Below are 25,667 nucleotides of genomic sequence, written 5' to 3' on the forward strand. Positions count from 1 at the left end.
TGGTGGGTTTGCCAGACCTAGCAGAAGCACTCCCCAAATCCACAAAGTAACAGCCACTTACTTTCAGGCAATGCTGGTGAATAAGGTATGAGACAATAGAGATCTCCAGAACTCCTGGCATGTGGGCAAAGAGGTATTGTGCATTCCAGCACTCAGCAGTAGCCAGGCAGAGTCACACTGCATCCTCACTACCAGAACAGCAGTCCCTGAGGAGACACATCCTCAGCATGTGGATGGTCCAGTGGAACAGTGCCACAACTCCAGCCTAGTACAGCCCATGCCTCACTCCTCTCCTAATCCAACAGCCATTTAAATTCAGCAATCAACAGGAAAAGCAGGGGTGATTTAACAATAGATTTAAACAAAACAATTCCAGGGTAAAAGCACCAACATTGCTTTAAAAGTTTTTTTAGACAAGTTACATATTCAATTTTTACAGAAATTAAGTCACGTAAAGGCCAGCTATGATGCTGAATAAAACCCACCTTAATTCAAGTGAAAGCTAACTAACTTGAGAGAATCAAATCAAACCACTTGGCTTCCAACCTACACCATAGCCACACATTGCTGCAAGAGTTTTCAGAATAGTCCTGCAAACACATGGCAAATAAGCAGGGCACATATTACTTGTATGAAGGTCAAGATCATAAGCCTGATTCCTCATTCCAGGAATAGCAGGACTATCTGGTGCCTATTCTGGTCAGCCCAACTCAGATGCAGAAGAGAATACTTTTCCATGGTGACATGGACAGTAGTTTGCATCCTTCAAGGTGGTAGTACAGATCCTGCAAACACAGAATTTTCTGCAGAACTAAAGGGAAACAAAGGCCAATATCTGAGACATCTCTTCCATATAAGAAGTTTTGGTTTATAAATATAAATAAGGATGGCAAAAGGGTGAAGCACTAATGTCATCACTCCTTGGGCACTCCACAATGAACACTCACATCATTTGATGCAAACTCCAAACACTGCACTTCAGTCATATAGGTATTAGCAACAAATAAAACAGAAATACTTGCTCAGTTTATACCTTGCAGAGGACACATACATTTCAACTCAATTCTGTACTAAAAGCTCCCATTATGTTGTTAATTTGCATATCAGGCATCCATTTGTTGCTTTCATATTTTTCACTGACTTTAATTGCATTTCTCTGTACTCAAGGCACATTCATGATAAGAGGATATGGAAAAGCATTCATCCCAAGTTTAGAGCAAATTTAACATCAGAGAAGCTGCACCACATTGCACCATTGGCCTATTCATCCAAAAAGAAAGTTTCAAAAACCAGTTTCCCTGAAATCATAAGGAGAGAGGCAAATATTCTCGTCACAATGAAGTTTGAAAACAGTCCCATGTAGAAACACTTCACAGCCCTGTCTGGGAGGAGAGAGGAAATTACAAGAGGTGTACAGGAACACAGTATATGTAAACTATCTGAGAACCAAAGGAGAAGAGGAGCAAGAATGCCATTAAGAAAAACAAACAGAAACACAGAGCCATCACCTACCCCCAAATAGGAACTCACAGGAAATACAAGGCCAAATCCTGCCCTCACATTCTTAGGAAATCCAAAGTAAACTTTCCTTCCGTGTTTGAAGAAGTAATGGATATTGGAAAGGAACATGCGTCTGTGGAGCAAACTTCCTGAGAGAAGTTTCAATTCCAGTCTTCTCCTGAGGGCAGGAGCTGGTGTTGCTACACCAGAGCAAACCACCAGAAGAACCACAGGACACAAGTGAAAGTGGTGACCAGCAGCTGTTCTCTGTGCTGTGACATCAAAAATCTCCAGGAAAGGAGTAAGGCACTGTAAGCCCCAGCAAACAGCTCCCCACTGCTCACCCTGCAGCCAACTGAGCTCTGTGCTGAACAGAGCTGCTGGCTTTGCCACCATCCTCACAGAAGAAAAACAGTATAAAACCTCATGCTTGCCTAAATGGAAAGTAATAAAAGTTTAACCATAAAATAGCAGGTGAGGAAAGGAAGTTAGTGACATACTGTAACAAATCCAGTATTCAAGTGCTACAGGTTTAACACAATCTTTGCACAACAACTCTTCAGAGAGGGATTTGACCTAATTTTTATTTAAAAGTGCACCTGAAATATTTATAAACAGCTCCTTGAAAAAACAGTCGAGTGCAATTTAACTGTTTAGCCTCTACAATGATTTTGACTTAGCAGGTCAACTCTAAAACTCACCATTGTTTGAAGCTCCTTTTAAAGATCCTAGGGAAAGGGGATAGTTGGATCTGAGAAAATAAAACTTCTAACTGCTGCCAGCCACCCCTCCCACATGCCAACAGATTATATTGAGTCTGAAAAAATATACACACGGTGAGAATTAGCTAAGGGCCTCACCAGTTCGTAAATAAGAGAATATTTATCAGCCAAAGTAAATTCCACAACAAATAACTGGCTTCACAGTGGAGGGAGGGGGGAAGTAGGTCATACCAGATCTTAAAAAAATCCCTGGGCATGCTGTGATTGCACACAACAATTTGATGGAAAACAGTTGCCTCATCATGTCTTTCACTACTTGGTTGGGTTTCTTTTAAAAGTGAGTTTGATAAATTTCTGTAAGTGTTACTGAAGTAAGTCACAATGAAGCAAGGCAGTTTTAACTGTGGAAAAGCATCATCAACTTGTCAAACTGCAACTTAAAAGTCAAACTCATCAGACACCTTATATTTAAAGTAATAAATTATCAATCATAACTCATTAGGTATCTTTACATCAGTCATTTATTTAAAAAATTCTGAATAATTTCCCAGCACTGACTCGTATGTCACATACTATAAAATTCAAAGTAACACCACAAATAGCTGTGACCTCCCAGAACTTCCAACACACAATGCTCTCTCACAACACCCAATCACTCCTGCTTTCTGTTATATTTATTCATAAATTATACAAATATGCAAGAAGACATGATGGGCCATTGAATATTTTAAATAGTTTCTCAAATTCTACAAACAAAAGCAATTTTAAAAGCAGCAAAAAAATGAATAGAAAGCTGATGAATTAAATGAATTAAAATTAGAAGCCATTCATAAGGGTCCATTAAAAGCTAAACAGAATTACAGTGTTCCAGACCCGATGATCACATCTGCAAGTAAGGCTACAGCTCTTAACCTGAAATCATCGACTGCTCTAGCTCTTAATGGCCCTTTAAAAGACAAACCATCCTACTACTGCAACAAACAGTTTGAAAATGATCTTTAAAAAAAAAAAAAATAAAAACGCTAGGGCATGTGAGAGCAGGCTGCTGCTCTCCAAATGAACAGCAGCATGGTGGCCAATGAAAACAACAGTGTCTGATAGGGGACAGATGCCATCTGGGCTCCCACATTTCATCAGGGCTGGGCTCCCACTGCCCCCCCGGCACTGCAGTGACACGGGTGAGTGTGGGACTGCACCTGAGCCAACGGGGAAGACAAGGAGGCAGAAACCCACAGGAAGCAAAGGCTCAGCTGCACCACTCAGAGACTGATGGAGTCAAGAATCAGCTCCAGGTGCACACAGAGCACTGCTGTCCCAAAGCCCGACCTTACTCAACGCTCTAACCACGCTATTTACAACTGGTTTAAGTTCAACACCTCTGTACATTTTGTAAAAAGCACAGATACTTGTAGCTGATGTGCATCACAAAACACTAACTCAAGAGTTTCAATGGCCCGAAAACATGCTCCCCATTAAAAATGTAGGCACTTCACATTGTCTAAAGCACAGTGAGAACAATAACAATCCAACACGCTTTCACCTCCTTTGTCAATCAAGCCAAGACAGCCAAGTCATGCAAACAGCCTGCTGATGAGAGCACCTCAATACACAGCTGCACTCAAGGAAAACGAAGCTTTTCACAACGGGAACCTCACAGACTATTTCTTTGGCAGAGCACCACAATGGGAACTCAAATTTGGAAGGCACAATATTAACAAAATCATAAATCAACATGGTAGAACAAATCACTGTAAGAAAGGAAAAGCAGAGCACCACCTGCCTGTTTTAGCATCAACTGATACCTCCAGGACAAACTTTCCGAACCCTCTAACTGAGAAATAGCAAGTTTTTTGAGATTAAATTAACTACTGCATGTCAGACTCACCAGCTCACAAAGAACTCCACAGTTTCTCAGACCAGCAATCAGAGAGACCTGACAGCAAAAGCTTTCAAAAACCCGCACCATTCCCACACTGAGCACAAAGCCGATTCCTTTCTGATGGCAACAGTCACCAGAGATCAACATCCCAGAGAGGGAGTTGTTCTCACGGCATCTTTAATTTCAGCCGTTTCTTTTCTTGCTCCCTAATCCTAAATCATTTCTACTCCTGCGGAGAATACAGGTAAACCTCCACCGAAACCACAGAAAACCGTCTGCCCCAAACCACAGTCAGAGCGTTTCTGGCTGGCTGCGCATCTCCGAAAGCTTCTCTGTACAGCAGCAACAACAACAAAAAAAGCACACAACAACAAAAAGATTCAGGTTGCTGCCACATCCACGAAACATGTCTTCCAGCTCCCATTAAACGCTTGAAAGAGAATTTTTAAAATCCACAAGCTTTTGAACGGGGACAGAAGGGACCTCATCGGGGGAAAGAAGGGATGCAACCAGCCGATATCCAGGCAACAGCGAAAAAAATCAACAAGTCGGCGCAGCCCAGCGCGGAGCAGGAGCCGCGCTGGAAGGAGCGGACGTACCTTGTGGAGGTGCCTTTCCTGACATCGCAGATGCTGCATTTGAAGGCTTCGGCGCTGTTCCTGAAGGTGCACACGCTACAATCCCAAAAGCCTTCGTCGGCTGCAGGTTTGGCTTGCCTTTTCGGCCTTGAGGAGGGGGAGGGAGAGGGGAAGCGTGTGTGTGTACGTGTGTGTTTGGGGAGGAGGAGAGAGGCGGCAGGAGGAGGAGAGAGAGAGGAGGAGGAGAGAAAGAAAACACACACATGAGAAACCATGTTACAGAGCCCCGAAACCCAGCGCCTGCTCGCACCGCCGCTCTCCCGCGGGGCCGGGAGCAGCCGACAAACCCCGGCCGGGCCCGGAGAGGTGCGGGGGGCGCCGAGCTCCGCCCCGGCCCCGCCGGGCCGAACCCGCCGGGCCGGGCCGGGCCGCCCGCGTCCCCCCGCCCGCGGCGGGAGGGTGGGAGGGTGGGTGGGCGAGTTTGCGGGCTGGGAGGCGCGTTCCCTCCTCCACCTTGTTAAACCTCCCTTTGTCTGGGAGCGGCGAGTGCGCGGAGCGGGGAGTGCGAGCGAGCGGAGCCGCCATGGCTGCGCTCGCACCGCACCAGCCCTGGCACCGGCGGCAGCCTGGGAGACACCGGCACTCCTCCTTCTCCTCCTCCTGCTGCCCTTCCACGCTCCCTCCATCTTAGGAGCCTCCCTCACTCCCTCCCCGCCCGCGGCTCCCCCCCCTCGCCCCGGCCCCCCGCGTACCTGGCGGGGCGGCGCGGGCTCGCCGCCCCCTCCCCGTTCGCTCCCTCCATCTTAGGCGCCCCTCGCCGCCTCCCCCCGCCGGGGCCGAGCACACGCCGGCGGCTGCCAGCCAGGGCCTACCCGCCGCCATCCCCTCGGCCGGGGCCGGGGCAGAGGCGGCCGCGCCGCGTTCCCTCCATCTTACCGCCTCTCCCCGCCCGCCCCCGCGCCCCCGCTCACCTGGTCGGGCTCTTCTTGTCACCCATGACCATGGATCGGGGCCGCCCCTGCCCTGCGCACAAAGAAAGAGGCGAGGGGAGGGAGGGCGGGGGGACGGGGCTGCCTCCGTCCAGCAGGCTCCGGCTGCTGCGCACCCCGCGCCGCCGCTCCTGCCGCTGCCAGGCTCCGCTCCGGACTAGCAGCGCAGCGCAGCCCGGCGCCCTCCCTCCTCCTCCTCCCTCTCTCCCTCCCCGCGCCGCGCCGCTCCGGCGGGCGGAGCTGCTGCCGCGCCGCGGCCAATGGGGGCGGCCCCGCCGCCGGCCCTGCCGGGGAGGGAGCGGGGGGGAGCCGGGAGCGCCCCCTGCGCCGCCCCGCCGGTCCCACCCCCGCCCGCGCGGAGCCCCCGCGGGCCGCTCCTCCGCGCCCGCAGCGCTCGGGCTCCGCGCAGCCCGCGGCTGGCCCCTTCCCTTCCCGTCCCTGCCCCCTCGGAGGGTTCGTCCGTCGCCCGCCTTGTCCCCCGAGCAGCGGGGCTGCCGCGGGCGGGACGGCGGCGCACGGCGGGCGGCAGGCCCCGCTCCGTGAGGGGAAGGGCGGCCAGAGGCGGCTCGCCCGGCCGGTGCTGCGCTGGGAGCGGCGGAGGGGCCGGGCGGCGGGAGGCAGCTCCTGCTGCGTGCCCTGACCCCGGGGACGGGCTCTCGGTGCCTCACGGATGCCTCGGCTGCCGCCTCCGAGAGCTGGCTCCGGGCTCGGGGTCAGGGCAGCGGCCCGCCCAGAGGCCAAGGTGTTTCGACAGCGCTGCTGTCGTGCTGCTTCCAGAAGTGTTCCCATCAATCCCTCAGTGATCTAGCGACTCCACCGAGCACGAGCTGCGGCTCTGCAAAACTCCTGAGGTGGCTAAACGCGGCGCTCCCAAAAAAAGTGGCGTTCTCACAAAGTGGCGCTTCCCAAAAAGCAGCAGCCGTGCCCTGAGATTCCCCAGGGCCTGTGGCAGCGCCGGCTGGGATGGTGACACGCCAGGCATGAGCTGTCACTGTCTTTGCTGAGCCCCTTTCACATCGGGCTGTTCCCTCTGCATGGGGGCCATGAGCAGCTGAGGAAGGATGGAGCGAGGAGCGAGGAGTGAAGGCAGAAAAGTTGGTACAGCCACACATCTTGCAGTGCAGACGTTCTTTCAATGTGCTCTCCCACTTTCTCAGTGGTGACTAAGCCAAGCAAACATCTCCCGTCAGGGAACAGCAAACTTCATCCCCAGGCAAGGCGCGGGGCGGACAGGAGGGACGTGGGCTGCACAGGGCTGCACCTGGGAGAGTGGTGCTGCAGGGAGAGCGTGGAGAGTCTCAGCAAAATTAATCTATGGCTCAGTACAAGGGGAAAAAAAAGAAAATTATTTCTTAAACGTGGGATAGGCACCTACATGGTAGGAGGCAACATAACCATGTCCTGTGCATTAAAGCTTTAGGAATCTGGACTCACAAGTCACAGAGGGTTTTTCCCTCCACCGATGCCCATTTTAACAGTCAAACCCTGCTGACAGAGTCACCTCTTTTAGCATTTAAGAGCTACGAGTAATCCACTTACCCTATCCAGCCCCCTCATCCCCACCCAGGTAATTTAACCCTTGCTGGCACCTCTACCAACCACTTCAATTTCCAGACAGACTTCCAACAACTTTTTTCTTCACCACACAAGTTCCTGAACAATACAGCAAGATGCAGACATACTCCAAGGGCAGAGTTAAGGTTGCACAATTATCACATGTAGGAAGTGTCATTTTCCCATTGCATCTGCTGTTTTCCAAACATTTTTGCTCTTTTAGATTATAGCTGCAAGGTTTGCTTTGGGAATCTGTGTGGGAACAGGAACTCAGCAGTGCTTGTGGGGTCTGGTAAGCAGAGACCTGGTGTGCAATCACTACCAGATCTCTGTGACAATGGAGAGTGTGGGGACAAGAGCAGCACCATTCTTGGGGACAAGGTCAGAGGAGAGCCTGAGAAACACAAAAGGCAGAAAGCTCTGAAATTTTGACTCAGTGGGTGACTTAGGCATGGTTCAACTCCCATTTTCTGCCACAGGTGTTTCCCTCAGCTCCACAGTGTTGTGTTGAGCAGAGTGACAGCCACCACAGGCGTGCAGTAAGTTTTTGTGGAAACAGCAGGCAGCTGTGGCCCATTTTTAGAAAGCAGTTTATCTCCTCAAAAAAGTTTCAGTGTTGCTGTTTTCATAGCAAAAGTTGTTTTCTTTCCAAAAACCTACTACATCCTTCGTTATCAATTCCCCTGGAAACCTTCCTTCCTTGACAAATAACGCTTTCAACATCACGTGTAGAAACTTGGCAAGCCAAGCACAGCATGACTTCATTCAGTCCCATACATCCATCAGGAGGTGATCATTCCCAGTTTGTTAAACACCCTTCAAGCCACACTTTGGGGTCTCTTCCTTCATGGAGGGTTTTGAAGGAATGCTGTGGCCACTGGTGGGCTGGTCCAGCCAGAGCTTTTGGGATGCTGTGTCCTGCAGGCAGCACTTCCCTTGACCTCTCCAGGCACCAACACATCAAGACAGGAACCACTGGCAGAATTCAGGGCTGAAAATACAGTCAGACTGAAGGGGAAATGCCTTGATGGGGGTATTTCTTTCACACTCTATTATCAGCACAGAGTTATCCTGCCAGCCTCAAAATTCACTGAGGTGGCACAGGTAGTGCACCCCTCTGAGCATTTCAGGATTTTTAATGGAGTTTGGGCTCTCATGTCCTTGCAAGGAAGCCTTGGCAAATTATTTAACACTTCCCCTTAACTCCAGTAATCAGGATTTCAAAACTGTAAGGAGTGAATTTTCTAGGCTCCCACATGGCACAAGTTTTCAAACCAAACTCATTCCAGCTAAATGGTTTGAACTTCACAGTGATGTTCAGCAGGTGCTAAATTTGCCTGAAGGAATTCCCACCCTCACCTCCAGAAGATGCCACTTTCTCTTTGGTGCTGAATGTGTGCTTGTTCCAGAGCACTCTCATCTGCAAGAGGGCCCTGTTAACCCACTTCTTTCCACCCTTGCCTCACCATGTGGATTTTTAATGACAAAAACCTTGTAAAGAGATGCTGGCTGCAGGTGTTTCCAGGGCACAAGAGGCAGGGCAGTGGGGAAGGCAGGTTCACAGTGCTGGCCACAAATCTCTTGGGCCAGCCTGGCAGCCACAGGCTGTGCTGGGAGGTTCAGAGCAAACTGCTTCAGTACATCCTTCATATCAGTATGTAGATATTGGGATGAGACAGAGCATCATTCTCCCTCTGCAGCTTGGCATCTCCCTCACCCCATGGCAGGGCAGCTATTCCTGCTTCAGCTCTGAAAACAGGCAGCAGTCCAAACCCACAGTGTGAGAGCCCCTACCCTTCCCACAGCAGCAGTCCAGAGGTGCTCCAAAATGTGCTCCTGAGATAAACACCCTGTTAGCAGCTTCTTCAGCACAGTGAGATTTTTAAAAGCTGGGGTGCAAAGAGCACAGGGGTAATTCCCTGCACCTGGACCATCAGTATAAAAGGATTTTAAAATCAACGGGGACGCTGCACCCAGCCAAAGTCACTATTTGTGCATAGGGTTCAAAGCCAAATATAAATATTAACTTGAGCTTCTCAGCCCCCTTGGTCACTGTGGTAAATACACATTTTTGTAATTTTGCATCAGACATGCGTAACTTCTCAGAAGTGACTGCTGCCCTGAACAGCCCAAAGTTTAACCACTAATAAATTACTTTTCTGTGAATTTAATAAGGAATTTGTTATATAGGAGTTGGAATCAGGCTCAGGACACAGATCTCTCTATTAGTTTAGCCAGACCTAAAAGGATGAGAAGTGATGGTGCTGCTCTCTGGGGCAGGGAAGTTGCGTATCACCACACAATTAGCACCTTCTAGTAGAAGTGGGTAGAAAGGGAAATTAGCAATTGAGGGTAGAAATGGTGAACCAGCTACACAAGAGCACCTTAACAGCCAGCATTCATTTCACTGTGTCCTTCTGAGGAGGGTTAAAAGTGTTTAGCCTCCACAGGTTTCCAGCATGAGGAGAAAACTGTCCAGGGGTGGAAGAAAAAGAGTCTGTGTGGAAGCCAGCAGACTTCACACAAAGCAGCATAATGTTTGCCATACATAAGAGCATCCTTGGCAAGGCAGGCAGGAGCTGTGCTCAGAAGCCTGGAAGTCTTCACCACAAAATAAAATTGCAAACCAGAAAACAAGCATTGCCCAGAGGCACTGGTGGCCAACAAGCTGCACCCTCTCTTGCAGCGTTAACTGCCATCAGCTTTGGGTGCCGATGCCAGAGGGAAATCGGGAGGAAACTACCCTTGGAAATCTCACTCAGCATTTGACAACATCTTTGAATATGTGGCCCAGGCTGAGTTCATAAGCTTTTCAGGGAAAGCATCGTGCTAGGGATTGTGTAAACACAGCGCTGGCTGATGGATGGCCCGGGTGCAGCACAGAGATGTATGCATGCTCCAGCAAAACTTACAGAATTAACAACCTTTTTGGCTTAATACAGGGACACTCAGAGACTTTACTGGTAATTGGGGGGTGAGGAAACGTTAAGCAGAAGTTACTACACAGTGTTCCATTTTTCATATTTCAGGAATGAGTTGGATGCAAATTCAGATGGAATGTTTTTAGTTGTGCTGGGAGCACAAGCATAGCAAAGTGGCAAGGGCTGAAGCAAGAAGGATCTGGAGAGATAATTGATAGAGGTCCTCATAAAACTGCCTGGGGTAGAACATTACTTGATATTTCTTTTAGTGACTCCATTAGGAAAAGGAGATATTGTGCTTACAACCTGAAGATGAGAAGCAGAATGTCACACTGGAAGAAGAGCAAAATGAAAATGGGGTGAAATACACTGTTACTGACTTTGGCAGCTGGCTGCTTGTAACCAGCCTTTCTCACCTGGAGCAGCAGCTCTTTGGTGTGGCACACAGGAGGGACAAGAGCTGTCTTGGGTATTTGAGTGCCACTGGTATGACTTAGCTCCTGGAAAGGCCAGTGTCAAGCAGGGGTGCCAGAAGCACCAATAAACAGAGGCTGGGGAGCTTTTACCACCACTGAACAGTGCACAGGCAAGATCTTGTTGGAGTTCTCTAGACACTTCTCCAGTTGAAGACAAGAAAGCATTCAAGCAGGCACAAGCATGGAGAAGAGTTTCTAGGATGGTCAGGGGATTGGAAAACCTATCTTATGAAAGGATTCTCAACTTGCTCAGCCTGGGGAAACAAAGGAGGAGATACGACCACTGTAAAATCCACTGGGCAAGGAGGCAGCACATTGCAGCCATGAAAGAGCTCTTAGGCAGGAATGAAGAGTGCAACTGATCCATGCTGGACATGTGGGATGGAAACTAGACATCTGCTTCTAACCTTCAGAGGAACAGGGAACAGGAACAGCTTTGCAGTGGGAGGAGCAGAGGCACTCAATGTAAAGATGGACCTTGATCACTCGCAGAAGGAAGAAGCTGGCAGAGCAGCTCACAGTTCCTGTGATCCTGCTGAGGTCAGACCCAATGCTGTCAGCAGAGTCCTGACTCTCCCTTCTCACCCACCCACACCAAACAATCTCATCTGGCTTGTTCCCAACCAACAGATTTCAGTAGATGTTCTCTCAAGGGAAGGAATACATACAGAGAGAAGAAAACTCTTCATCCAGCTTTTGTGCCTAGAAATGGATTTCTCAAACATCCTGGGATCTCTGATTTGCTTCTAAATTTGGTATGTGGGTTTTTTTTTTTCACCCAGAAAACTTAAAACTTCCTGTATTCAGCAAAATAAGGGTATTTTTAAAGTTTTCTTTCTTTTTTTAATATCTATTTTTAGATAGTCTTTCATGGTTTCTTTGGAAAAAAAGTTGTAGAACTGAATTAGCAAGTGATCAAATACCGACTATCAGGAACTTCAAACAGCAAGCCAAAAACTTTCTATCAGAAACAGCCTGCCGAAGAGCAACGTAGGAGAAAAAGGATCTGAAAGATGAGGAGCAATATGCAAGCAACAGCCACTGCCAGGAATCTCCAGGGTCTGTAAACCCTTAAAATGCCAGACAGACTGGAGTGAAAAACAGCCTGAAAGGTAGAGAGGCATAAAACACTCTGCATTCAACAGTGTTAAATATGAAATTCAGCTGAGTAGTAAAGAAAGCCAACAAAAACTAGAGGCTCGAGCTAAGCATCTTGCATGCTGTACTCTACAGATAGCAAAGGCTGTGCAATTTAAATCTGTAATCCCCTCCCAAGCAAAGAGGCTTTTGCAACAGTGCAATCTGGATGTCACCAGCATATGAATAGGCATCTTGGGACTGATCTGGAGAGCAGAGGTCAAAGTTTAGTGATGTATGTACTTGTCTCCCTAATGGGGCTTATTGATTATTATCCATAGAAACAAGCAACATCTCCAAATCTGCCTCCCCTTTGGGCTAGATGCTGGCAACCAGGAAAAAGCACCTTGATCTCCTAGGTGCATGCTGTTTGTAGAACACTGAGGCCTGTGATGAGGAAGCACACAAAGTTGCTGGATAGACAGGTGAAACCCAGCAAGTGGGAAATGGTCACTAAATCAGTGTAACATCTGCATAGCAATGATACATGGGAGCACAGTATCAAAAAAATAACTCCTGTTTAAATATATTTTTAAATTACTGGGATAATGCAAGTGAGGGAAGAGGAAATGAACACTGAAATTCAATAACCTAAATTAATTATGTGTTGTGGGAGGGGCTGAAAAGCCCCTGTACAGGTAAAGTCAAATTCACATTTGTCCAACCACAGGTATTCCAGACAGGCATCTTAAATATTGCAGTGAAATTGTCCTGTCTGTGATACATTTCTATCTCCACAGTACAAACACCATTTTACTGAATCATCTTCAACAGGAGAGCAAAAATGGGAAAAGCACAGGAGGATGGGACCAAAATTACCAATGCTGTGTGTTCCTATCACAGTGAGCACTACAGTGGCAGGCAGCCAGAACAGTGGTGTGAGCACAGCCAGCTCAGCTGGGGCACTGGGAACGCCCTCGGGTGGAGACCAAGCCGATAAATAAGAAAGGTGAGGGTGATTATCAGACCTCCTCAAACTGCCCGAGTTTGCAAGGTAGAGCCAGGAAAAGCAGGCTCACTCTGGAAACTTTGGTACTCCTGCTTCTACCTGCTGCCAGAAACTGGAAGTGGGGGAAAAACTCAATCAGCTCTGTCTACAGTATTGCAGAATCTCAGAATTTTGGGTTCTGTTTGGGTTCAAGTTCAGGAACCAGCTCAGGCAGCAGAGATGTCCCAGCTCTCTATGGAGATGTTTGTCCACCTCCATAAGCAAACACAAGGTCACTAGGGCTGGTCCTGCTGATGTGCAGCCTGAGATCTGGCTGTCTGCTCTGACCATCCTCTTCCTCACCCATCTCCCTGCTTGCAGGCTGAAAAGGGTCAGAGAGGTTTGGCTGGGCTCTCCAGAGCAGCAACAGCCATTTCCCACCAGTGATTCCCACTCCTGGCTCTGTGGGATGTGCAGTTTGCTAGCAGGGATTCCATAAACCTGGTTATCTACCTGCACTTTGGAAACAATGGGTCTGCACACCTGAAAAAGCAGAGAAGCTTGGGAGTATAAAGCAAAGTATGGTCATAGCACCAACCAGAGCAGCAGCAGCTGTGCTGCTCCAGTGGAACTGTAACAACATGATCCCAGCCCCTGTCAGGAATGTTGTTGTTCAATACACATCTAAGTCACACAACAACAACAAGCCTGCTGCACGCTCAGTTTTCTCCCAGGTACAGCAGATCTGGCTCCCTCTGGGGTGTGTCAGGCACCAGCTCCAGGCAGCCAGAGATGCTGTGCTGTGTGCAGCTGGTGGTGGGATCACCAGCATGTGGGGGAGTGCAGCTACTCACTCCTCACCAAAACAACAAAAAGAGCCTCTTTTCTCATAGACTACAGCTGATTTCCCTTCCTCCCATTCTCTTAACAGATGTCAGAAAAAAGCATGAATGGCTGCAGCTCTGTGCTCAACTCTCAGCTTTCACACTTGCTGCAGAGCTGGCCTTCTGCTTCTGAACTCAGTTCTGGAAGGTGTTGCTTTTTCAAAAGAAAAATAGAAAGAAAGGGGGAAAAAACTCCCTAAAGACTTAATAGTAAACTCCTTCAAAAGAAAACTTGCTTCAAGCCAAAAAACATTTGCCAAGTTTCAACTAAATGTGAATTTTCACGACTCTGTAATAAACACCTCAATATGGGGGTTTCAAAATGAGAATGCTGAGACAACTTTGCTCCAAGCAGCTCAAATATATATATATATAATACATAACCTGGTTTTTTTAGAAAAAAAATCCAACTACCCCAAGGAGACATTTTATGGTGTTTCAGTTACATATACATATAGAAAAAAAACTCAAACAAACACTGAAAAAACAAAATTAAAAGCTGTGGATTTGTGAGTTGCCCATCGTTCCAGTCAGGCAGGAGCAGGACTCTCCCCAGAACCAGATCATAGATCTGAGTGCTTTGCAGCAGATTTACCTGGGAGCACTACAGGAAGGAAGCATTTCCAGGTGAGACAAGGAGTTCAGTGCAGAAATGCTCTTGCAGAACCTACCTGGCCCTTTTACCTCCTCCAGACTCCAGCCAGGGTTCCCATGGTCTCTGTGACTCAGCCCAACCAGAGCAGTGCTCCAAGATGTGCCCACTAAGGCTGTTGGTGCCAGAGAGGATCCAGCAGTGCTCTCCAGTGACAGGGAGGGATGGAGTGAACCATTAAACATTCCTGGGGCTGGAAGAGTCTCAGTTCCTGACCAGTCAGATGTTGAATGGCTTTTCCTGATGCATAAGGTGGGATCCCAGGGAAGCAGAGCTCTGGGTGCAAGGGATGAGCACATCCATCTCTTCTCATGGCCAAGTCTGGCTGTTTTGAAGACAGGCATTGATTTGTTCTGGAATGTAAAAAAAAAAAAAAAAAAGCCCTTAAATCCAATTTAGGCATTAAAGGGAAAAACCCCATGAGTGCTGTGTGGCAGCTTTGCAGCCCCAAAGGCACCTACAGCTCCTGAAGGGACAGAGGTGCTGATCCAAACCAAGCATCTGGGGCTGCCAGCCACAGCATCCCTGCAGAGAGGAGCAGCAGGACTCTGCTGCCAGGGGACCAATGGCCTTAGGCTGGTTTTAATTCCTGCCAGCTCCCTCGTGCTGTCACACAGAGGATGGATTGGGAAAGCTGCAGCGGGAGCACAGTCCGCATTTCCGCAGGGAAGAGACTGGAGTTAGAACTGCAGCCATAAGTTAGCCAAACTTGTCCAAATAAAGGGGGGGAAAAGCTACTTATGTTGTTTCCCCAGCCTCAAAGCAATATACTTCCCTAGGATCAATTCTTAACAGGTTGTTGTGTTCAGAGCTAAAATTAATCTTACACCAGGAGAATGAATTAAAACAATGAAGAGCTTCCTGCATTCATTGCTAAAAAAATTAATCTTCAGAGAGCTTCCTTTTCTACTTTCCAACTGGCCACCTTGCTTTCGTTCAAGGAAAGCCTGACTAAAAAACGTAAAACTGCTTCCAGGTGGTTTTGGTTAAAGCAAACAAAGAGCTGTGAATTGTGTCAGAGCCTGGTTTCAAGGCATGGCAGAAGGCGGAGGGTTAGCCAGAAAGAGAGAACCATCACTGCTGAGATACAGCCACTGGCCTAATTAGGTGGAATAGCTATTAGTGATTCCACCTAATTAGATAATTAGATTAATTATCTAATTAACTGAGATTGTTGTTAGACAAAGGCAGGTAGAGCTTCAGAGGTGATAAGGAAGACATCAGGGCAAGGTTACTTTGATTTATATTGATTTCTTTAACAGTTCAAGAACTCCCCTGGTTCCCACATTTATTTACCCAAGTCTTGCTCCTCTAGGGTTGTTTTAAAGTGATTAAAGCAAGGAAAGGGGAGGACATCCTTTTAAAAATAGAGAGGGGAAGGGAAAAAAAAATAAAAGGTTGTTTCACTGCAAGTTTCCCCTGAAAATCTGAGATTTGGCAGAGCAGAGAAACCAAACGGAGCAGTGAAATGAGAACTACCTGTGCCCCCCCATCACCTATGCTTGGATCTTGCTGAGCATCCTCCCCACAGACCTTTTTGGCTGCACAGTGTGTTTGTCTTTGGGGAGAGAGACAACATGTGAGCTAATGATGCACCAGCACAGAGCGGGAGCTGTGGCTGGCAGCTTTTCCTGCATGCCTCGCTCCGTGCTGGCAGTGCTGGTGGGAACCACAAGCCAATTAAAGAGGCCTCGTTGGGCAGACATGGCATGAAAGGAGCATTAGAGCATCCTGCCCCAGAGAGTGGCAGTGCTGGATACCCAAAGGTGAGCACGAGGCAGGTTTGCAAGTTTAATAAGCCAAGCCCTCCTCGCTCAGTATGAAGATGATATTGTGCCAGGCAGGCCCCTGGTGGAGGAGGCAGAGCTGGATGGAGCCTCTGCCTTCTGCAATTTCAGCCACCTGCTTTGAATTTCACCACCATTGACTCAGGCCCAGAGTGCAGCCCAAATTTTAGGAGGCACAGGAGGGAATGCAACTGAATCCACCCTGTCCTTCCCGTCCTACATCTATTGTTAGAGGCATCAAGGAATTTGACCCACTTTGGGAGTTTCTGGTGGTTTTTCACATTCCATTTGTCCTTTCTGACTAACATTTTGCACTCGTGTGTCACAGCCCTGGCTCTGCTCCCTGTGGAGGATGCTCAGATTGCTGGAAAAAGATCCAGCTGCTGTATCCCACTGTGTTTAGAGCTTCTGAGCTCTGAGTGGATCCAGGACATGACCCACGCTGGGTTTTGAGGCATCCTCCTCTCTCACTGAGCTTCCCTCCTCCAGCTGGCTGCTTGGATTCAGACCTTACAGGCTTTGCACACTTGCTCACACCAAAAACACAAGATTTGCACACTATGACATAATCCTTGCACAGGCCCACAACAAAAACCATCCCAGGTGGGCTTTCCCCTGGGTTTTGGATCTTGGCTGGTCCCTGCTCATGCTGCAGAACACAACAGCATTTAGTGACCTGGTGAGTGGGATGTCCTCAGGACAAGAGCTCTTTGCCTCAGCTCCCTGCAGGAATCCTCACAAATCAGCCATATGGCAGAAGAAAAAGGTTTACTCACCTTGTCAAGAGCTCAGAGGTGACTTAGAGTTTATCTCCTCTGGCTCTGGTTGATCCCACAGATGCACCAGCCCCTTCCCACAACAAATGCCTCCCCATCTCCTTCCCTGACTCCTGCTGCACACCTCTGAGGTTTCTCTTTGGTATGTCCTCCTATCACTTGACTTCTCCATTCAGCCTTAATACCTGTGTATAATAATAGCTTAATAACTTTATAATAGCTTCAGCCTGTCTCCTGAGAGGTACAGAAATAAACCTGTCTTCCCTAGCTGCAGACACTACCTTAACAGATCTATTATTGGTCACACCAGGACCATTAGAACTTCCAGCACCAATTTCCCCTGCTTCAGTGCATGTTCCTTGGCATCCTATGTGGCAAGATGCTCTTCCAGGTCACAGCAGCATCCCATGGAAAAGCTGCAGGGTATCACTGCCACAACAGTGCCTTGGGTATCTCAAGGGGCTGGGCAGGCTGTGCCCTGCCAGGTGTGGTGTATGGGATTCTCACTCTCTCTTCCTGCACCCCAAAAAGCCACAGAGGCCACAGCCACCATCTCAGGCAGAACTTGCTGTTTCCTGACAAAACAGCCACGTCTCCATGGGAGCTAAAGGGCTGCAAACACAGAGCAGCCACATCCCTGTGAGCCATCAGCCATCTGGTAAGAGTATTGGAGCAAGGGACTTTCAAAGCCAACAGACACTTACTTTGCAGAGTTTTTCCACTGTAGAAAAAATCCCCAAAATTTCTATTTTGTTGTGTCATAATCCTGGTAGCTAAGAGAGATTTTTATCAGCTTCAACAAACTTTGAAAACCAATTGAAGACCTTGGGGAAGGAGCACTCTACAGCCAGCCATGGGATGTGCTGCTCAGGGAAAAAACGGGTCCCCAGAAATCCTGGAGGTTCATGCACCCCTCTGGAAAAACTTTCCCCAATGGTCTCCCTGGATATCTGTCACCAATGTGCCAAGGCTGTCCCCCATTATCCAGCACGACAGAGGGAGACCACAGGCTGAGAGAAATTAATTTAAAGCAGATTTTCAATCCCTATCGCAAAATCTGGCTGTTCTGCTACTGTTTTTACCCAGTACAACAAGTTGCAGGAACCAGGCTGCAAGAAATCAGGCAGTAAAGCTGGAGGCTGATCATCCACAGAGTCCAGCAGCATTAATGTGCTGATCACGTTTGGTGCTGAAGGGCCCAGGTGGGCAGTTATTTCAGTTTTGGGGGCTTGGAAATGGACCAGCACATCTCACTGGCATCCCCAGAGCTCACACCCCCAGAGGACAGTAAATCAGGGAACGGTGCACAGGCAGTGCATTGACACTCCTCAGCATAAATATCAATTTTCACACTGTGGTCAGGTTCTGTAAGTGTGGGGAATTGGTGTGGCAACGGGATTTTAACAAGGTCTGGCTGCGATTAATCCCTTTCTAGGCAGTTCCTCTAAAGACTCGGTTCCTCGCTCAGGAATTAGGAGACTAAAGTGAACTGCAAGAGACCACAGTGAACACACAGATGAAACCATCCAAGGATGAAAAACAAAGGTACTCTCTGGAAATTACTAAAACAGCACAAAAACATGGAACTCACCCAAAATGGAAGGTACATTGGAACGAGTAAGAAATATCATATTGCAATTAATGCAGTACAGGACACGAGAGCAAGACAGAGCCTACCTATGAAAGAGCATTCCAGTACTGGAGCAAAACCTGTGGCCAAGCCTGGCAAGTGTGCTGGGGGCACCAATCCCGGGCTGGGACAGATAGGAGGCAGCAGCAGCCCCGGCAGGGTGAGATAAAGCAGTACTCTGCAAATAAACTGAGATCAGTCACTCAGGTTCCGGCTCTTACATCATCCACCCCGCAGCAGAGAAGATTCCCTGCCCAGAAGGCAAGCCTGGCTGCTGCCAGAGAGCGCTGGGAAAAGGGAGAGCGAGTTTGCCTTGCAGGGGAAGCGAGCTGCCCGCAGCCGCTCTGCATGGCTCTGACCTGCCCGCAGCCGCCGGCAATCCGGCCCCGCAGCGCTGAGGAGGCCTGGCAGCTCTGCTCTCTGGAGCAGGACAGAGCCTGGCCAGGTCCCACGGAGTGCCAGCTGTCCGTGGGGATGGCAGCACGGCAGAGCAGCCTCCACACGCAGCAGCTCCAGCACACAGAGGGTGCTGAGGGCAGCGGCTGCTCTGGATCCCTTCCAGACCCATCCCTCCATCCTTCTTGCCATCCTCCTTCCCAGCTGTGGTAGTAACCCGGTATCCTTCTTTTCTTCCAGCTCTGTCAAGTGCATCCACCGTAAAAGGGCCAAATTCATCCCAGGTGTCCAGGCAGAGGCTTAACTGGAGGGACACTTGGGATGGATTTAGCCCATTACACAGCGTGTTAATCATATTACTGCAGAAATCTGACGCAGTTCCCAAAGCACAAGCTGATGAATCCTCCTGGAGCCCAACAGGCCTCAGAGCCTCGTTCCAGCATGCCAGAGGTTCTTTTATTCATTAATCATATTTGCTTAATAACCTTGTATCTCTCCAGTGGAGGGAACTGCCAGGCTCGCATAAGGTAATTGTGGGATCTCTCTTTGGAAGCACTGGCATTTTCAGCCGGTGTGTGGCACAGCTCTGGAGTGATTTCCCTCCTCATCCTCAACCACAAGGGCATGGGGAGGGATGCCAAGCCCTACAGATGCTGCATACCCTTCTGTCAGTGCTTCTCCCTCAGTCTGGCAGCAAAGTTTATGACAGCAAATTTATGATGTTCTGGGTCTGAGCTTCCCCTTGATTGACAAGCCCCTGCCAAGCAGCAGCAGCACGTTTAGTGCAGGTAATTACTGATGATGTCAAGGAAAAAATTGCAGAGAAGATCCTGTTCGCAGCCTGTTAATTGTAACTGTTCCTCTCGCTAAAAGTTTTGATAGGTGTAATCCATCAAATATGCTTTATGCAACTTTGCAGTGCTTGACTGAAGGCCAATTTTATTGCTTTAGCAATCAATGGGGGCTGTAGTGTTGGAAGCAGAAGATCCCATTGGTGATTCCCCATCTCCTGTATCAGCACCCGGTGGAAGAGAGGAAGGTGCTGATTCCAGAGCCTGTTTCTCTCTGCTGCTCACTCGCTCCATGAGGTGTCTGTGCTGTCATCCCAGGAGCATTTTTTAGCTCTTGTAGTCTATTAAAGCCTGAGATTAGTGCTCGTGTTGTTCCAGCATGTGGTCTCGCTTTGTAGTTGTGGTTCAGGAACTGCCCTTTTATTAGGCTTGCTGAGAATCAAGCTTTTAAAATATCCTGTGATTATGTCACTGGAAATCTTTCACTGGCACATTTTCCAAAGTCTGTGCTGTTTGTATGTGATTTGTTTATCAATCATCCCAGGGTTCTCCATCCCTCAATACACTTGTTGCAATACAACACTTCCCGGGTGTCAGTCCCAGATAGAATGACACCCAAATAGAATGACAATCCCAAATCCCCAATACAATTTTCCCCCACTGTTCTTCAGGGAAAGGATTCCCAGCTGGCAAATTCAGGGGCTGGAGCATGGAAGGAGTGGTATATTTGATTGCTCATTCCTGTTCAGTGTTGTTCTCCTCACCCACAACTCAGTTGCATGCAGCAGAGGATGCACCATCCCTGCAAGTGCCAGGGGCTTGTAGAGGACAGGCAGTGCCCACAGGGAGCATCTGGCAGCTGCTGCTTCCTCCTCCCAGATGAGGAATAGTTTCACATCAGCAGCTTCATGGATGCTGTTAAACTACAGCCTGGGCCAGTTTTAAATCAAGCCCAGATGGGCCCTCACCTTCTTCCAATGGGTGGTAAATCCCCTTCAAATCCCACCATCCTCAGAGGAGTTGAGGAAGGTCCCCAGTCTGGCAAGGTGCAGCTTTTACCTGGCTCTCCCTGTGCTGCCAGCTGCTTGTTAATCCTCCTGCAAAGGACTGCCCTTACTCCCAGTTACAGCTGGAAAAATGCAAGAGGACAGCACCCAGGGAAGCAGAGGGAAATCAGAAAATCAGGGACCTGCTGGCACACACATATGGTGGGAAAGAACCTGGAAAATTTGATTTAAATGCTTTTTAAAAGTGAAGGGAAAGCCAACACTCTCCCAAGACAAGGAGACTAAAACACACTTAAGTTACTGGGAACAGGCTGGTTCTGGCAGTCATGATATTGTTTAATAACACTGCTGGAAAGCTGATTGCCTGCTTTAAAAGCAACCTTAATAAGAAGTAACTACTAAAGAGTTAGTTCTGCAGTTGCAGGATTAGGAGAAAGCAGACTGGTCTATGCTGTATGTTGATGGCTGAATCAATGTATTAGAGCAGGAATCTGCACTTGGTCTCACTATAAACCTGCTCGATATTTCAGCAGTGAGATATTTTTGCCTTGGTTCTCACAGAGAAAAATACACTCATTTATTTCCCCGAAATACCATATTATGATGGATGCAACTGCCAGGTTATAGCTAATGGATGTAACATGATGGAAAACATCATTATTTAGGTGTGGGAAATTGTTCTTTAGGAATCTGGTGTCTGTAGCAGACCTGCACTCCTTGAACCTCAATTCTACAATGCATTTCAGATGTGGATTTTAAGTGACTGTTTCTAATTAGTGCATCACAAAGCCCTGTCAAAATACCTTTTGGTGAATGGCAATAACGTGTGCACAGGGTTTTAAATCACATCTAGAGAGCAGCTGTGGAGCTCAATGCTTGGCTGAGCAGCCAGAGCACAAACGTGGTGACCATCCCCAGCACTGTGGGTGCTGCTGTTCCTGTGGCACTCATCCCCCACATCCTCTTACAGGGAAGGTGCCTGGGGACAAGACAGCTGGCAGTGCAGATCAGGCTGGTATCATGACATCTGCAAGATGCTTCCAGCCCTGCAGCTCCCCAGGGCCCTTCAGCTCCTGTCTGCCACAGCACGGGTACCCAGGGGCCACGCAGTGGGGGTGAGATGCCTGGCTCTGCTAAGAGATGTTCCCAGCTGCACTGGGAAATGGGGAGCTCCCCAGTGGCACATGGCACAGGAGGAAGGCTGTTTCTGCAATTTCCCACAGGAAAATGAAAAGGCACGATGGAGGAATGCGAGCGCAAGCATTCCAGCTGCCGCAGTGAAAATTCTTCCCTGGTTTGGGATTTCCCCTTGCTGCCTGGGGTGATGGAGTCAGCCTGGTGTAACACCTGAGGAGAGCTGCTCCCTGCCCCTCCAGAACCAGCCTGTGCTGTGCTTTCTTTGGCTGTTTATTCACAGTCCAGCACTGACTCACTGTAATGTCCCATCACACTGCCCAGCCCAGGGGTCACAGACCCCAGATCAGTGGGCCCAGCAGCCCAGCCCAAACACACTCACTCCATTTTGACACCATTTTCTTGCAGCAGAAGAGAAACCCCTCTCTGCTCCCCAACAGAGGCACACATATAACACATACAAGCATTTGCAGCTGGCTCCCATCAGCCACACAGAGGCAAATGCTTCAGGTGTTTGATAAATGCTCCTTGCTTCCTATTAATGCTTCTGCTGTGTATCAAAAGAGGCATTAAACCTGCCTCTGCAGCCCTAGCAGGGGCACTCCTGATGGTTTCTGCTCTGCTGGAATAACACGCTTTGCTACTTCAGTGCTTGTCTGTGCTCCCGGGGCAGCACGGGCACCTCCCTCTGAAACCAGGCTGATCAAGGGATGGGTTTCTGAGCACCCTTGTGGTGCCTTAGCCAGTTTGAGAGGTGCCAGCACCCAAAGGCTGGGTGCTTTGGGGTGCTGCCAGATCATCCCTGTGCTCAAACAGGAGGGAGACTCCTGCTGCAGTTAATGCAGGCTGAGCCTTTCTGGTCACTCAAGCTTGGCTGGCACCAGAGGAACCACCAGACCTGGCTCTTAGCAGCTCTGCTAGCATTGAAAAGGCACTGGCAACACAGCCTCTCCTTAGCTGATTGAGAAATTAATGCTAATCACCTTGCACCAAGCCTCCATCTCCAGCAGTTTTGTGACTCTGTCTTGTGCACCTTTCTCTTCTGCTTCTCCAAATTGCCCCAAAAAACTTGGTCCACGCAGAGCCTCAATGACCACAAAAGAATGAAGCAGTAATAATTATATATTTTTAATCCCAATCTTAGATCATTTCTAGCACCCACTATATAGTTCTAAGCAGTTGGCAAAGTCCTGAGTGTCAGAGGAAAATTCAGCGTGCTGGATCCAACAGCCTGAGAGGGGAGGCTGCTCTGTGCCTTCAGCACATGCACAGTACAGAGCACATATCTAGAGATATTACTAATGTACAGGGCTGCCACACACATCACAGACAGCACCCACACGAGTGGGGCCAGCACTGATGGCCCCATCCTGCTCCCCTTTCTGCTGGGCAGGGCAGAATTCTGCTGGTAGCAAGGTGGCCCATGGACACCAAAACTTGCCAGGGAAGCTGTCATGCTGGGAACCACAGACTCACAGAATGGTTTGGATTGGAAGGGACCTTAAAAATGCTCCAGTTGCTGCCTTGTGCCTCCTGTTCCAACCTCCCAGCAGCGAGAAGGCTCAGGCGGCTCACGAGCCAGCACGCAGCCCCTCGAGTTATCCTCATTAGAGCTGGTACCTGTTGCAGAGCCAGGCTGGAGGGAATTGCATTAGGCTGTTTATGGATGAGAGCAGAGCTGCAGGGAGGAGGAGGAGGAGGAGGACAAGGAGGAGGAGAAGGAGGGGGAGGAGGGGGAGAGCTGTGCCGCAGCCACCGCTGCTTGCTGGCAGGGAAAGCATCCCAAGGGACATCTGGGGAGCTGCAGCCACCTCCCAGGGGTGCAGCACCCACGGGGAGCCACCAGCCCTCCATGGTGGAGGGGTCCCTGCCCCAGCGAATGGGGACACCCTCTCCAGCAAGCCCAGCACAAGGTCAGGGCATTGTTCTGGCCACGCTTTTCTCCAGCCGGCAAAGAGGGCTGGCAGCTGCCGGGGGTTTTGTTTGGCTTTTTCTTCTTTCTCTTTCATAGCCGGGAGCTTATTGTGCATTTCCAACAGCAACCGAGTGACCCAGGTGATAATTCAGCTGCCACTCGGCCTGGCACCGGCACAACTTGGACGCGTTTCAGGCACCTGGCATCACGCAAGGAGGGAGGGAGACAAAGGGATCGATACCCTCTGCCCCAAAGGCAAACAAATGGCATCGATTAACTCCAGCGGCCATGGAGACTTGCGGGAATTATCTGGGATTCAGCAGGTCTCACGGAGACAAACTCCTCCACGTGTTTCTCTCGGCAGGGAAGTGGCTCCATCCCCCTGTGCCTCCTCCCCCGAGCAGTGCTCTGGGCTGAGTCCATCTGCTGCCTCTCTCAGATGTCCCAAACCCTCCGGGAGCACACACGGGGGCCAGGGGCCCCAGAAATCTGACAGCCTCCCTGGGATCATTCCTCAGAGACAAACATTAAGTAGAAAAGAGGATTTTTTGCTGCAAATAGCACCAATGCGGTGAGAGGGTTCGGAGCAGATGTGCAGAGAGAGAAGCAATCGGCGCCTGTCGCTGCCAACGCCCCGATTCAGCTCCAAGGCATCTCTGTGTGAAAGCAGCTGGGTGGCTCTGGGGATGCACACACAGCTCCAGCAGCACGGTCCGGGGCCGCGGGCTGGCTTCTGCCTCCCTGGAAAAGGCTCCTGGCCCGGGCTCTTTACACCACATTCTCCTCCTGGGGCTCAGCTCAGCCTCAGGCTCCCCCCTCAGCCCCCCCTTCCCCACGCTCCCTCCCAGCATTTCCTGCAATTCATGACTCCATGAGGTCAGGAGTTAACGCTAGTCCCTTTGAACTGAGTTCCACTCTAAATTTTGGAGGTGCTGATGTTCCCCTGGCAGGGCTCAGTGGGACCTCTCAGCCAGGCAATGAGCAAAACTCCCCAAATCCTGTCTCAGAGCCAGCCTGTAAACAGTCACAGCCCCCTGGGAGGGGAACACTGCTTTGTGGGACAAACCCCATCCTCAACAGGGCACTGGCAGCCTGCTGCTGCTCTTGGTTTGCCCCAGGGGCTTTTCCCAGAGCCTCTGTGCTCCTGCTGCTTTTCCCTCTCCTCTCCCTTCACCCTTGCACTGCTCTTCTCGCTGCCCAGCTTGATACTCAGCCAGCGAGGACATAAGCCACTGATAAAAGGCTTTTATTTATTATTCAGCCATCTCCAGGGTTTCTGTGCCACAATGCATTACCCTACTTCCCATATCCATTATTTATTTCCTGGTTCAACACAGGTAAAGCTAAAGTGAATGTGAAAGATGTTTGAAGCCCATACACAAAAGATTAATCCAGCCCAGCTTCCCCAAGCTGAAATCCCTTCTCTGCTCAAAACTCGGACTAAAGATGAAATCCTGCTCCTGCTGAAGTCAAAGAGAGCTTTTAATAATGGATTTCAAGGGCTCAAAGCCTTCACAGATATCTGAAGGAGGGGTGGTCCTGGATGCAGGCTTGTCCTCCCAGGCAGCTCAAGGTGGGTCTGCCCCACACCCCTGTTTTGGGGCAGTGCTGCCCTCAGCATCTCCCCCACAAATGGTTCTGAGCTCCCAGTGCTGTGAGACCAAAACATCTTGGGATCTTGCTACTTCTTTCTTTTTTCCCTTTTCCTTTTTTTTTTTTTTTTTTTTTTTTTTTTTTTTTTTTTTTGTTTTTTTTTTGTTTTTGGCATTGAGAATTAGAAGGGAAGCAAATTCAGGAACCGGAGATGTTCCCGAGCCCTTGGGTCACAGCCTTACTGCCATCTGCAAAGGAAGCAATCGGATTTCACCTCAACCCCCGTGAAGCCCCGGGGCCATCCCTGCAGGATCCTGCCCTGCTCCCACCTCCCCTGCCCTGGGCACCAGTGCTCAGCTCCCCTGCACAGCATTTCTGCTGACAACAACAGGATTTCTTTGGATAAACTCCAAGAAGA

General features: G+C 49.4%; 1 protein-coding gene and 1 long non-coding RNA gene across 5 annotated transcripts in view; both read right to left on the reverse strand.

The window, feature by feature from the left end:
• The window catches only part of RYBP (RING1 and YY1 binding protein), a 137,178-nt gene extending 126,824 nt beyond the window's left edge, over positions 1–10,354 (reverse strand). For 2 of the 4 annotated variants that reach the window (XR_013775757.1, XM_079317369.1), the window contains exons 1-2: positions 5,651–5,923; positions 4,701–4,826 (exon numbers count right to left, since the gene is read on the reverse strand). Coding sequence is in view for 3 of the 4 variants with exons in the window: in XM_079317369.1 (XP_079173495.1) it covers positions 4,701–4,826; positions 5,651–5,682 (158 nt within the window). In the remaining variant the exon portion in view is untranslated. Of the gene's footprint in view, positions 1–4,700; positions 4,827–5,431; positions 5,592–5,650 lie in introns of those variants that run through there. The other 2 variants (XM_079317370.1, XM_079317368.1) reach the window with 2 other exon arrangements.
• Positions 10,355–13,273: 2,919 nt separating this feature from the next.
• LOC306807626 lies at positions 13,274–18,740 on the reverse strand. The gene is made up of 3 exons (XR_013775760.1): positions 18,461–18,740; positions 14,240–14,573; positions 13,274–13,722 (listed from the first exon to the last, which is right to left on the reverse strand). It is a non-coding gene; the product is annotated as an uncharacterized lncRNA (long non-coding RNA).
• Between the last annotated feature and the right edge of the window lie 6,927 nt (positions 18,741–25,667).

The sequence above is a fragment of the Erithacus rubecula genome, assembly GCF_903797595.1.
Source record: "Erithacus rubecula genome assembly, chromosome: 13".
NCBI classification, from domain to species: domain Eukaryota; kingdom Metazoa; phylum Chordata; class Aves; order Passeriformes; family Muscicapidae; genus Erithacus; species Erithacus rubecula.